Consider the following 15,080-nt stretch of genomic DNA (forward strand, 5'->3'; position numbering starts at 1 on the left):
CAGATTGGGTTTTCCGCCCAATTGGGCTATTTTAAAACTCATTGGGCTGGAAAAAATTGCATTGGGCGGGGACTTAAAATTTGGGCTGGTTTTTTAACATATCTGGCTGGTTTTATTGGCCTCAAGACACCAGCTTTTCACGCAGTACAGTGTGTAAAACATGGTTTTCTTTCTACTGCTCAGTGCTCTGATCCGGTCTAGAAACAACCTACTCACTGTATCCAGTCCTTAACACCCATAAATGCATGCACTGTTTCCGTATCCACTCTAGACCAGACATTTATTTGATCCAATAACGGCCATGTTGTGAGTACGTAGGGCGGGAGATGGATACTGATCCATCTAGGGGTGAAGCTACATGTAGTGTGTCACTGTCACCGGTTTAATGCCGGTGCGAGGGGAAATATTGTGTCTGTAGGCCTATATATTGTGTTTCAAACTCGGTTTTGCGGTTCGATTTTGCGGTTTAACATGGATTTGGCCGATTTGGGCTGGTTTTTATTGAATTGGGCTGGTTTTAAGTTGTGATTGGGCTGGAAACTGTCATTCTGATCTGGCAACCCTGTTCATCACATGCAGTCAGGGCTGCGCTGTTCGCTTCACGCCACACCGCGGCGTGGTGTCAGTAGAAGTGTGAAGGGAGCGGTGCTATTTAAGAGTTGATTTAATTAAGTGTCACGCTTAACACTCACGCTGCCATAGTTTTGCCATAACTATGGCAATGTAGATTAACTGCCATGTATCTTTCCTATTATTTATAACAGATTTTTGGTGGTGCTCCTATTCGCAGACGTTCAAAGTCTTGCCTTTCACGCGGAGAAGGACAAATCCAGCCGCAATGATTTGTGTTTAAGCTATGATCCATAGAAAACAGGCGGTTTTGACCAAACAAGCCATATGGGAAAAGGGGGCGGCTATTGGTTACAAAGCTAACCAGTTAACACATCTCTGGACCGACATGATAACGGGGCCGCAACGCTCCACGGGGGTAATCCTTATCACGTTCCTGGACTTATTAGGCAGCATGGACTAGCTGTCTAACGTACAGTAGTCGTTTGCCCGGTGTTCTTATATGTAGCGTCCTTATGTTAGTTCTGTAGAACTTGCTTTGGAAGGACTTCGCTCGGTGTCCTCTGTGAGTGTCCAGCTCTCACAGCCATAGAGTAGGGTGGAGAGTACCAGTGACATGTAATATTGCATCACATGTTAAAATAGTGTTGAGCCATGTGTTTGTCATGTGTCTATATGTCTCCTCTCAGCCGGCTGCATTGTGAAGCAGATGGGCGTGCCGCTGCGTCTGGTTGCCATGGTGAATGCCAACGACATCGTCCACAGGACGGTGCAAAGTGGAGACTTCTCCATGACAGACACTGTCACACAGACACTGGCCCCCGCCATAGACATCCAGGTACTGTCACTGTCACTGTGACACACACACGCACGCACGCACGCACGCACGCACGCACGCACGCACGCACGCACGCACGCACGCACACACACACACACACACACACACACACACACACACACACACACACACACACACACACACACACACACACACACACACACACACACACACACACACACACACACACACACCTGTTTAGCAGGAAACGCTCTGTGGTACAAGTTGCGAGCACTGACTGCTGGTGTGAATGTGGCGTAAAGCCTGTGGTGGAAAGTAAGTGCATTTACTCAATTTTGAGGCATTTTACCCGACTTGAGTTTTTCCAATTGTTCATGTTCACGTCTCCATGTGCATACTTAATGTTTATACTCCACCTAGTTCCATTGGATCCATACAACATACATGTCTCCCTATGTTTCCATAGGATCCATACAACATGTATATGTCTCCATAGGATCCATACAACATGTATATGACTCCCTATGTCTCCATAGGACCCATACATATATGTCTCCCTATGTCTCCATAGGATCCATACAACATGTATATGTCTCCATAGGATCCATACAACATGTATATGTCTCCATAGGATCCATACAACATGTATATGTCTCCATAGGATCCATACAACATGTATATGACTCCCTATGTCTCCATAGGACCCATACAACATGTATATGACTCCCTATGTCTCCATAGGATCCATACAACATGTATATGTCTCCATAGGACCCATACAACATGTATATGACTCCCTATGTCTCCATAAGACCCATACAACATGTATATGACTCCCTATGTCTCCATAAGACCCATACAACATGTATATGACTCCCTATGTCTCCATAAGACCCATACAACATGTATATGACTCCCTATGTCTCCATAGGACCCATACAACATGTATATGTCTCCATAGGATCCATGCAACATGTATATGTCTCCATAGGATCCATACAACATGTATATGTCTCCATAGGATCCATACAACATGTATATGTCTCCATATGTCTCCATAGGACCCATACAACATGTATATGACTCCCTATGTCTCCATAGGACCCATACAACATGTATATGTCTCCATAGGATCCATGCAACATGTATATGTCTCCATTAGGGGTGCCACGGTTCGTTTAGCCCACGGTTCGGTTCGTACCTCGGTTTTGGGGTCACGGTTTCGGTACGGTTCGGTACGTGTTTTGCATTAAAAAAATAAATAAAAATAAATTACTTTCCAAAAATCTATTTTTATTTTGCTTCTAAGCGAATTGAATTATGACAGTGCCTCTTAGCCTTAACTTTTTCGCCGCCGTTGACAGTCCTCACCGTCATTGAAAGGGTTAATACCATGGCGCCGTTGACGGTGAGGACTGTGAATCTTACTGTATATACAGTAAAGATATGATTACTTACTGTACGTCGCTCCGGTCCCGCCCGCATCGGTAATGTCGGCGATTTGTTTACAACGCACGTTGGGCGTGCACGCGAAGTGAAGCTCCTCAATGTTAAGTCAATGGAGAGGCCCATAAAGAAACTTCATTTAAACAAAATAGCCATTTTGAGACATTTTGCAGCAGATCTAAATGTAAACAAGGCACAAGGCAGGGCGCAGCCATCTTTCCTCTTCTTGTCCCACACTGTCATGTGACTAGATGACGTAATCGTTGCCGTCAAGTGATAATCCAAAAAAACAAAAACAACCCCCTTCCAGCCCTTCAAAATAATAGCGGCGGCCTATGGAGGAAACTGCGTGGCGCCGAGGCACCAAGCAACCTTCAGATTAAGAGGCACTAGATGTGTTAAGGTGGGTTAAAAAAAATTAATAATAATATAAAATTAAAATAAAAAGGGGGAAAATTATTTTCTTTTCTATTATCATCAATATTGGCCATTGTCTTCAGTTTCAAAGTGCTTTATTTATGAACAAATTATTTTGCACACAACAAGAGATACTATAGTACTAGTAGGCTACAAGCTTGAGCAAATAGCCTCTGTAAGTTTTCATTACTATAACCAAAATAGACGGGTGTGTTCACTGTGTTGCCAAACTTTGCGAGAGGAATAAGCAACCAGATCTATGAAAACAAGGCTTAAATAAGTGAATATAGGCCACGTGAGGTCTTTAAACCTATACACGTCGGCTATTTGAAAGTGGCCGAGCCGATCTACAAGCTCACCACCGCATCCGCCATTATTTAGCCTACAAGCAACTTTACATAAAAACAAGCTCAACGTGGCTTATAATAATCAGACATGGCAACAACACTCACCATGCGTTGTTCCTCCAGTCAGTCAGTGAGTGAGACTAGTAGCGGGTGTCTGACACTCTGGCTGGGGGCTACGCTACGTTTGGCTTTGTTGCTTGCTAACGCTGCCTGCTATGGTCAGTCTAAAAACAGACTGTAATGATGTTTGGGACTAACAACAACAAGCAGATTTCTCCTGGACTTGTTCTCCATGTTACAACAACTACAATGCGTGCGCTCCGCACTGCACAGCTTAGCGACTAGCTGCTTCGTTTTGTTTTTCTGTCTCTGTGAGGACTCAACTGCTTTGCTCTGCTGCGAGTGTGAATGTCGGCTCTTGTTACAGAGTAGGTGGGGGTGAGGGCTAACGGTGATGGGACATTAGTGCGTGTTTACTTGCGGAGCGGGGTTTAGTGGAGATTGTCTTGTGCACGATGCACAGTGGCTGTCCAGCTGTAAGAAATTAATTAATTTGCAAACACAAAAAGACTGCGGTTCACATGAAGGCGTACGGTTCGGGTACCGTGCAGGGCGTACCGTACGGTTCGGTTTTATACCGTGAACCGTGGCACCCCTAGTCTCCATAGGATCCATACAACATGTATATGTCTCCATATGTCTCCATAGGACCCATACAACATGTATATGTCTCCATATGTCTCCATAGGACCCATATACTACATGTATATGTCTCCATATGACCCATGTATGTCTCCATATGTCTCCATAGGATCCATACAACATGTATATGTCTCCATATGTCTCCGTAGGATCCATACAACATGTATATGTCTCCATATGTCTCCGTAGGATCCATACAACATGTATATGTCTCCATATGTCTCCGTAGGATCCATACAACATGTATATGTCTCCATATGTCTCCGTAGGATCCATACAACATGTATATGTCTCCATATGTCTCCATAGGACCCATATACTACATGTACATGTCTCCATAGGACCCATGTATGTCTCCATATGTCTCCATAGGATCCATACAACATGTATATGTCTCCATATGACCCATACAACATGTACATGTCTCCATAGGACCCATGTATGTCTCCATATGTCTCCATAGGATCCATACAACATGGAGCGTGTGTTCTGGCTGCTCTCAGGGAGAGATGGAGCCTTGGTGAAGGACTTGATGGAGGACTTTCAACGTTCTCACCGAAACACCCTGCCTGAAGCTCTGCAAAAACAGGTGCATTAACTCCACAGAAACACTCTGCCTGAAGCTGCCTATAACTGCGTACAACATTATTATTGCTGTGTCTTTTATTGACGACAATACAACATTTTATATTCTATTCTATTGACACCTAGCCTATCAGCTAGCGTTGGCTACACATAATCGTCTCCTCAGCTAATAATAACAAAACTATCACTGATTCTGAGGGTGACACCGACTGCATCCCAGATGTTCCCAGATCCAAACCATGAAGGGGGATATTTACTCGCGACCCAATAAGAATTGGTCCACGACCCAAACATGAGTCCCGACCCACTGTTTGAGAAGCACTGGTCTAAGTGTAACTCTTGACTGCTAGTCTTGCCCAGGGGCGTCACGAGGGGTAGGAAAGTGGGACTGAGTTACTGGGGCCCAAGGTGGAGGGGCCCTAGTAACTTTATCTATTGAAAAATAGCAGATATACAAGCTCACAGCGCGGCACCGAGTGCCGCGCTGCAAGCTTGTAGATCTGCTATTTTTGAAAAAGTTGTGAAAATGTGTGAAAGTCTTTGAATATATGTATTTTTTAAGCGAATATTTCTAACTAAAATTTTGCTTCTGGGTGGTCCCTGGAACTAAATATTTTGAGATCGGGGTCCGTGGCCAAATACATATCGTCTTGGGGGTCCTTGACATAGGTTTCTTGCACAAATTTTCACGATTTTTCAAAAAAATAGCAGATCTACCGCGCTGTGAGCTTGTATATCTGCTATTTTTCAATAGTTAACATTCATGGGGGGGGGGGGGGGGGCCCGCAGTGAATCCTTGTACCCGGGGCCCAGAATTTGGTGTGACGCCCCTGGTCTTGCAGGGATATCCCTGCAAGGCCCAGCGTTGCTTTTTGGCAACATTTTTTAAATTATTTTTTAAAAAATGTTATAATTAGTTTTCCTGTTCTTTTTTCACATTAACATCACCATTAAATCCTATTGTTTAGTATTACAATGCCATTGGCCATGATATTTGCATATAAATACGCCCCACATAGGCTGACATTCACAAGTCCCAGAGAAGTTGAAATTCCAGCGTCTGGACGAACAACATCTCACTTTTAACTGAAGCTATTCCTCACTAAAACATAAGTAAAATGCCTGTAATGTTTTTTTTCGTGATCATTAGAATGTCTAGAACATGTGCATATGTTAATATTGTGAAAAGATATCCCCAATATGCAAATTAGAGCATGATTTATGATTTATGGCTATAAAACCTTACAAAAACATTATTAATTTTTTAACATTACATTTTCCTGTGATTAGGACTGCTACAACACCATCTGATTTTTTTTTTTTTTTTTTTGGCCAGTAGAAATTCATTCGGGCCTTGCAGGGATATACTTCCACTAGCTACATCCAGAGTCAAAGACAACCAAAGACATAAGAGTGTGTGTTTTATTGTTGTTTGGGACACGATCAACACAATCCTGAGTTATGTGTTTGTGTTCAATCTGTGTTTGAGATATTTTAGTATTTCGGCATGAATGATGATGCATTTTACATCATATGAGTCATCATGCTGCATCATGTGATGTAAAATGCATCATCATTCATGCTTAAATACTAAAATATATCAAAACACAGATTGAACACAAAAACATAACTCAGGATTGTGTTGATCGTGTCCCAAACAACAATAAAATAAGATCTGGTTGTCCCAGAGGTGAACTGGCCCTTTAAGGCCAGTCAGTGCTCTCTCTCTCTCTCTCTCTCTCTCTCTCTCTCTCTCTCCTCTCTCTCTCTCTCTCTCTCTCTCTCTCTCTCTCTCTCTCTCCCATCTCTCTCTCTCTCTCTCTCTCTCTCCCTCTCTCTCTCTCTCCCTCTCTCTCTCCCCCTCTCTCTCTCTCTGTGTCTCTCTCTCTCTCTCTCTCTCTCTCTCTCTCTCTCTCTCTCTCTCTCTCTCTCTCAGTTATCCCAGGTCATGTTGTGCTCTCTCTCTCTCTCTCTCTCTCTCTCCTCTCTCTCTCTCTCTCTCATCTCTCTCTCTCTCTCTCTCTCAGTTATCCCAGGTCATGTTGTGCTCTCTCTCTCTCTCTCTCTCTCTCTCTCTCTCTCTCTCTCTCAGTTATCCCAGGTCATGTTGTGCTCTCTCTCTCTCTCTCTCCTCTCTCTCTCTCTCTCTCTCATCAGTTGTCCCAGGCCATGTGGACACAGACGGTGACAGATGAAGGCATTGTGAGCACCATGAGGAGGTGCTGGGAGGAGAACGGCTACTTGTTGTGTCCCCACACAGCGGTGGCAGTGTGGCATCACTACCACTGTCCCCACCAGCCTGCAGTTCCCAGGTGACATGCAGCTCCCATCACATGGTTGTTAGTCTCATGCAGCTCCCCATCACATGGTTGTTAGTCTCATGCAGCTCCCCATCACATGGTTGTTAGTCTCATGCAGCTCCCCATCACATGGTTGTTAGTCTCAGGTGACATGCAGCTCCCCATCACATGGTTGTTAGTCTCATGCAGCTCCCCATCACATGGTTGTTAGTCTCATGCAGCTCCCCATCCTGGGGCGTCACAAGGGGTAGGAAGTGGGACTGAGTTACCAGGGCCCAAGTTGGAGGGGCCCTGGTAACTTTAGCTATTGAAAAATAGCAGATATACAAGCTCACAGCGCGGCAACCGAATGCCGCGCTGCGAGCTTGTAGATCTGCTATTTTTGAAAAGTCGTGAAAATGTGTGCAAATCTTTGAATATATGTATTTTCTAAGCGAACATTTGTAACTAAGATTTTGCTTCTGGGGTGTCCCTGGAACGAAATATTTTGAGATGGGGGTCCGTGGCTAAATACATATAATTTTGGGAGTCCTTCACATGAAAAAGTTTGAGCATCACTGACATGGAAACATAGGTTTCTTGCACACATTTTCACAATCTTTCAAAAATAGCAGATCTACAAGCTCGCAGCGTGGCACTCGGTGCCGCGCTGTGAGCTTGTATATCTGCTATTTTTCAATGGTTAACATTCATGGGGGGCCCACAGTGAATCCTTGTACCCAGGGCCCAGAATTTGGTGTGACGCCCCTGTCCCCATTACATGGTTGTTAGTCTCGCGTGGCCAGACTGTTGCCTCCGCGATTTGGCCAAATGCTCCCGGCATACAGTCTGGCAAACGGAAGAAGAAACGATGAGTGCGAGATAAAGCGGATGTGACGCAACTGCTCCCTTGGTGCAGTAACAATAACATGTCCTACTGGAGGCGTTAAGTGTCCTTTCAACATATCTGGGGGCTTTATTTCGTCTTTCTCTGGTGTTGTTGGTGTCACCTCCATGATGTTTTCAAACGTTTTCTTAAACTATACACCCATAACAAGAATAGGCAGCTCGAATGACTTTGTCTGAGCTATTGTGTTTCTGTTATGTTTCCAATGGGACTACAGTTCAGTGCAGCACTGGCTACTTCCGATACTCGCCGTTCGGGAGCTGCCGTTCCAGACTCTATATAGCATTCGGAGATTGTGGAATAGTTGTCTGGCTACGCGAGACTACATTGTTGTCATCCCGGTTCTCCATACATCCTGCCTGCTCGGTGGTGCTTTGTGCTCCTGTGTCTTTCTTGAGTAGCCTACATCCACGTATGTTAGTGTGGGGCGTCCTCGTGACCGGTGCCCATGTGTTGGCTCCCACAGCACCAATTTTGCAAATGGTCACCCCAAAAAATGATTTACAAGACTGTGGTGGCTCGTGTTGGACAACCAAGGCATTGATGTGTTAGTAATGACAACTAGTAAAACATTCATGAAAAATAAAAAAATACAAATTATCGCAACAAATAGTGTAAAAGCGATAGGCTCATGGGCTCCTCTCTAAGCTATGAGGGCTGCTGGGTTCTGCTGGGGAAACTGGACAACAGGAGCATTTCTGCCTAATAGACCCCATGGACAGTCTTTTGGGATCAATATAAGTAGGAAAATGAGCCTCGGTGTTGTGGTGGAATTCAGATCATCATCAATCAATAATCAATCAATAATCATGAGAAAATGAGGAGACAAGACAATTTATATTAGGTGGTGGTGTGGTCAAGTTTATATAACATGATATCATGAACAGAAGTTCAATTAACACTCTGGGCAGTGGTAAATGAGTTCTGCCAAGAGGAATGGTCAAACACCAGAGTTATACTGTGTGGCTTCAAGGCCTCTGGAACAAGCTGTACCATAACAAGATAGGCTTTACCAAAACAATAGTTACTGAGGCCCACTGAAGGCCTCTCTACCCTAACTATCAGGTATTAGTATCATCATAAATACCTAGATATTAATATAATCAATGAACACATGATCTACTCTATAACGTCACACATAATCAATCATGATAAACTCTCCTCGATGTTATTTAGGGCGGGGTTGTCCTTTAAGGCAGCAACAGGTAGAAAGTATGGAGTTCCCAAACCCTGTCATTGCACATGACTCACCAGACCCTAATCTGCTGGTGGTAATCACAGTCAATTAGAATGGCAATTCTGATTGAACTCCTGATCACATGACTCCAGCGATAATGTGCACCAATTCGAGTTTTGGACTAAATCTGTAGGAGTTTTATTTCATTTCAAGTGAACCTGTAACCACATGACTACACACCCTCGGATCAGGAGCATTATACCAAATTAATCACAGCTGTGGGTGCCACCACACCCTATAAGTGTGTCTGGCACCCACACACTCTTCCTCTTTCTATTCTCCTGGTCGGTAAGCTTATACCTGTATGACTTTGACTCCTCACGGTGCTTGATGCCTGCTCTGGGCTGCCTTCTGTGTGGCACCCCCTTGGCGTGCCGTGAGGTTATGTCTTCATCTGTATTGTTTGTTTGTTTGTACTCAATGCCAGTTTGTTCGTAACTGGTAAGTGAGTAACATTTGTTCCTGCTACTAGCAGCACTCCATAGCGCTGAATAGGCTTGTGTATAGCCTAGCTCTGCTTTTTACTCTTGACTTTGTTTGATTCCTCATGGTGCTGGAAGCCTACCCTGGGCTGCCTTCTATGTGGCACCCCTTTGGCGTGCCGTGAGGTTATCTCATTGTCTATGTTGTTTGTTTGAACTCAAATGCCAGTTTGTTGGTAACTGGTAAGTGAGTAACATTTGCTGCTACTGGTGAGGTCTACTAGCAGCATGTCACAGCGCTGAAGTAGGCTTGTGTTAGCCTAGCTCTGCTGTTTACTCTGGCTTTGTTTGATTCCTCATGGTGCTGGATGCCTGCTATGGGCTGCCTTCTATGTGGCACCCCTTTGGCATGCCATGAGGTTATCTCATCGTCTGTATTGTTTGTTTAAACTCTCAACACGCCGGTTTGTCGTGCCGTGAAGCTGTCTCATCTGTGTTGTTTGTTGCAGATGACAATTGTGTTCGTCATACACATAACACATTCCTGTTTGTTGATGGTTGTGCGCTCGTTGCGCGTGAGGGATAATAACATTACTATTTGGTAAGTGTGTAATGTTCCTTCCCCCTCCTCCTCCCCCTGCAAACATAGCCTGTTTGTAGCATTCACACAGCACTGGAGCAGGCTTGTGGTAGCCTAGCTCTGCTGTTTACACTCAAGGCTAGGGCATTTTCATGTTACATTGCTGCATGTGTCTCCTCAGACTATTATTATTAAATGATTTAATAATGAATCATGGCATTTCATGTTGCATTGCTGCAACAATGAAACTTGACATTTTCATGTTGCATTGCTGCATGTTTCCCCAGACTATTCAGAGGGAGACAGTTTTCCCCTGCCTAATGGACGATGAAGAGCAGTACAATGGCCCGGAGGATGGTGTGCCGCCTGGCCAGAGTCCGGCTCCTCCCAGTTCGCATACTCCGACTGTTGGGAGGAAGGCGAGTGGGAAGCGTAAGCGGGTTGAAAAGGGACCCGCCTATGACCCAAGAGTAGACCTCATGCAGAGGCACTTGGATGATATGCGTAAGACCATTGACTGCATGGCTGCACAACAGCGCCAACTTCTGGATCCGCCAAAACGGGCTCCTCCGCCTAGGCATCGTGATCCTGATGCTGTTTCTCTTGCTGCCTCGGGTAACCTGGACGGGACCGGCAGCTTTGATGGCGGCTCCTCTGGGCAGGTGGATGACGAGGAAGAGGAGGTTGAGTCTGGTTCCAACTCCCAGCAGAATCGGGGTGATCCTGTGTTTGGTGAGGTCTCCATTGAGGCTCTGCTCTCACGGGCAGCAGTGACTGCTGGCATGCCTCCCCCATCTTCTCCACCAAGGGCCTCTGCACTGGACCGGGACCCGAGAGACCGGGGACAGGCCCCTCTCCCAGTGTATCCCGACTTTGTCAAGCGTCTGCAAAGGTCTTGGGCCCGACCGAGGGTGGCTGCTGCACCCCGTTCTGCGCTCAGCACCCTGCATGGTGCTGCCGAGCATGGGCTAGATGGCATAGCCAGAGTGGGCCCGACTTTTGCTCTGATGGCGGGGGCTAAAGCTAGAGGCAGTAGGGCTGCTCGTCACCCCAATGCAAAATGCCGGGCCACTGATGGGTTGGTGGTGAAGGCTTTTCAGTCAACAGCCATGGCCTCTAGGCTGGCTAATACAAATACACTCCTACTTGTTTACTTGGAGGCTCTGATACGGGACCTAGCATCCAAGGACCCAGCTGACCTCCTGCCAGAACTGGAAAAGGTTGTTGATACTGTGATCCAAGGCGCTACCACCCAAGCCACAGTTCTCGGTAATTCCTTGGCACAACTGACCCTGGCACGGCGTTGGATTTGGCTGAGCCAGTCTGGACTAGAAGAGGCAGACCAAGATGCTGTCATGGAGTCCTCAATAACACCTGGGGAAGTGTTCGGGCCTGCAGCAGAGACTGCGCTGGATGAGACCCAGAAGGTCAGGCAGCGGACTCAGTCCTTGCGCCAGCCTGGGCAGTCCAGGCCAGTGGCCCGGGGGCCTCAGGAGAGGCGTGGGGGCTTTCAGCGGACTCGTTTTGCAGAGCACAGCTCCACCCAGGGTTCTGGAGCCGTGAGGCGCGGGTATTCCCCACGGGTCCCTCAGCACTCCCCACCTCAGTTTCGGCGAAACACCAAGGGTGGGTCTGCCAAGCCCCGCCAGCGCCCCTGACGGTACGAGTCAACTGGCGCCTGCTTTTGCCACCCACCTCAGTGCTTGGCGTCAGTACAACGTTTATCTTGTCAGTACAACGTTTCTTTCTGTTATTCTGTCCGAAAATGTTTCGGCCTTGCTAGATTTGGGAGCTGCTGCCCCAGCTGCGCCATTGAATCGGTTGCACACATTCCTGCTCCAATTTTGTTTTGGACACCAAGCATTCTGTCTGCCCAGGGACGGGCTAAAGACACTCCAGGTCCTCTCTGCCATAAGGGAAGGCTCTCACTTGGCTCTATGGCTGTCGATACGCGGCCCACCAATGCTGCTGAGGACGAATGTCCTGCTCCTTTCATGACCCCAGCTGAAACTACATTTCATGCTGTTTCCCGCACTTCCTCTACTGCTGGCTCTTTTCATGAGCGTGAGGTTACTGTGTGCCCAGGTGAACTTGCCACAGGGACCATGGATGACATGGGTCCACGGCATAATGAAGACCTGCCTGTGGCTTCTTACGATCGGCCAGCTCACACTGCCCCGGGTACAGGACAGGATGCGTCACCTGGAGCCCCTGATACTGACACTTCATGTGTGGCTCTTGAGCGGCAGCATTTGCATTCACTTGGCCTAGAAAGGGAGGTGGTAAAGACCTTGCAAGCCTCGCGGGCTCCCTCCACTCAGCTGCAATATAGTTGCAAGTGGAAGGTGTTTAAGGACTGGTGTCGTGCTCAGCGGGAGGATCCCTTGGCCTGTCACATATCGGTCATTCTGTCCTTCCTCCAGCATCTCTTTGCCCTGGGCCGGGCGGAGTCTACTATGAGGGGCTATCTTGCCGCAATCTCTACTGTTCATGAGAAGTGTGATGGTGTGTCCCCGGGAGCGCATCCCCTGGCAACACGATTTCTGAAGAGCGTGAGACGGAGTCGTCCATCCCAGAAGCCTCTACTGCCCTCCTGGGACCTCCAGGTGGTTCTCAGGGCTCTTTGTGAGCACCCCTTTGAGCCGCTATCCAGTCTTAGCCTTCAGCTTCTCAGTTTGAAGACAGTCTTCCTGTTGGCCCTTGCCTCTGCCAAACGGGTGGGCGAGTTGAGCGCTCTCTCTGTGGATCCAGCTTGTTTCAGGTTTGGGGAAGATGGCAGGTTGGTCCGCCTCATGCCAAACCCGGCCTTCCAGCCTAAGGTCTTGCCTAGGAATTATGTTTCCAGACCTTTGGTGCTAGAGGCATTCTGTCCTCCTCCACATCTCTCTGCGGAGGCTGAAAAGCATCATAGCTTGTGTCCTGTGAGGGCCCTCAAGTCCTATGTAGAACGCACTAAGTCCCTACGTTTTTCAGACGGACTTTTTGTTTCCTACGGTGGAACCACGTTGGGCAGACCCATTTCAAAGCAACGTTTGGCCCATTGGATAGTCAATCTGATCTCCCTGGCTTATGAACATGCAGGGGCAGACCCCCCTTCTGGACTGGTGGCACACTCTGTGAGAGGCATGGCTACTTCATGGGCACTGTTTCGAGGTGCATCCCTGGAGGATGTGTGTAATGCGGCTGGCTGGGCATCCTCCTCTACCTTTGCCAGATTCTATCGTCTGAATCTGGCCTCCTCTGCTCTCGCCTCATCTGTACTGGGGGTAGTAGCAGATGCTTAAGTTTATGTTTAAATACAGTTACACTTGAGCCACCTTGGCTTGTGCTCCAGCATGTGCATTACCTTTTTGGTATATTTAAGTTTAATGCTATTAAACTGGAGAATTTTGTTTAACATATCTTTCAGTTGTTACAATAAAATGCTTGAACTCAATTGGTTGTGTTCTGCTGTATTACTGTGATGAGTTTTACTCCTCCTGTATGGCCTTTGACCTGTAGGTTTGGCCACTTCACTCTCCTCGTGACTAATTTGGTATACTGTAGTCATGTGGTTACAGGTTCACTTGAAATGAAATAAAACGAATGTTTACGTATGTAAACTAGGTTTTATGAATGAAAGTGAACCTGTAACCCTTCATTGTCACTCGGCGGTGAAGGCTGGCCCTGTCATGCCTTCCCAGTCGATAGAAAGAGGAAGAGTGTGTGGGTGCCAGACACACTTATAGGGTGTGGTGGCACCCACAGCTGTGATTAATTTGGTATAATGCTCCTGATCCGAGGGTGTGTAGTCATGTGGTTACAGGTTCACTTTCATTCATAAAACCTAGTTTACATACGTAAACATTCGTTTTAGCAAAAGGTATGTTTTGATGAAAACACACATTGGTGGGAATTCATGTCATGGCCATGGCCGGAATGGGGAGTTGCATTAATTAATTGATTACACAGCCTATAATTCAAGATTTCTAGCCCAAAACGTGAAGTGCAGTGACGTCATTACGTGCGCATCCCGCGTCTCTGACGCATTCACGTTGCCTAGAGACGCATTCACGTCATTGTTTTGGGGTCCCACGGACGCATCGCCTCCATGGACCATTGGTGTCCACGTTAAAATAATTTACCACGTCGCGAAAAAAATAATATTTTAAAAAGTCCACAGACGCCAGCATTGTTCATGGGTGAAGGCATGCTACTTTACCCTACGTTAACACAAATGAAATCCGCGTAGAAAGTCTTAAAACAGACGATAGAACTAACGACTGTGTGTGTTTTGAATCCACGATGCCATTTTGTGCGACCTTGCATGGTCACAGAATTCAATGGGTGCCTGAGTTTTAGCGTAGCACCGGGCCGCTCTCTGACCATAGTGGCACAGCGTGTTAGGTGATACACAGAAAAGGGTTCCCCCACAGAACGTGTATGGCATGGCACAGCGCAGAAAAGTGACGTCTCTACACTCCAGCGACTAGAGATGGGATTTATGGCTCTTTGAAGTGAGCCGGATCTCTGGGATCCGTTCCTTTCAAAGAGCCGTTCAAAAGACTGACTCATTCTACTAGTTACTTTGTAGATTTGATTATAATTATAAATAACTTCAACCCTATATACATTTATTTCGGACATATATTATATAGGTACACACCTGCCATTTGAAAATGGCGTATCTACAAGCTCACAATGCGTTGCGTTGCGACGCATTGTGAGCTTGTAGATCTGCTATTTTCAAATTATTTTTCAACATTTTACTCAAACCTGTGAAACAGGATATTCTGCATAATGAGTACGT

General features: G+C 46.5%; 1 protein-coding gene across 1 annotated transcript in view; it reads left to right on the forward strand.

Annotated features, from left to right (window-relative positions):
• Positions 1 to 15,080, forward strand: part of thnsl2 (threonine synthase-like 2) — a 28,859-nt gene that overhangs the window by 6,683 nt on the left and 7,096 nt on the right. The window contains exons 6-8 of the mRNA XM_080748944.1: positions 1,260 to 1,408; positions 4,745 to 4,870; positions 7,024 to 7,178. Coding sequence (XP_080605070.1) covers positions 1,260 to 1,408; positions 4,745 to 4,870; positions 7,024 to 7,178 — 430 coding nt within the window. The remainder of the gene's footprint in view (positions 1 to 1,259; positions 1,409 to 4,744; positions 4,871 to 7,023; positions 7,179 to 15,080) is intronic.

Source organism: Nannobrachium achirus, assembly GCF_963921795.1.
Source record: "Nannobrachium achirus genome assembly, chromosome: 19".
NCBI classification, from domain to species: Eukaryota; Metazoa; Chordata; class Actinopteri; order Myctophiformes; family Myctophidae; genus Nannobrachium; species Nannobrachium achirus.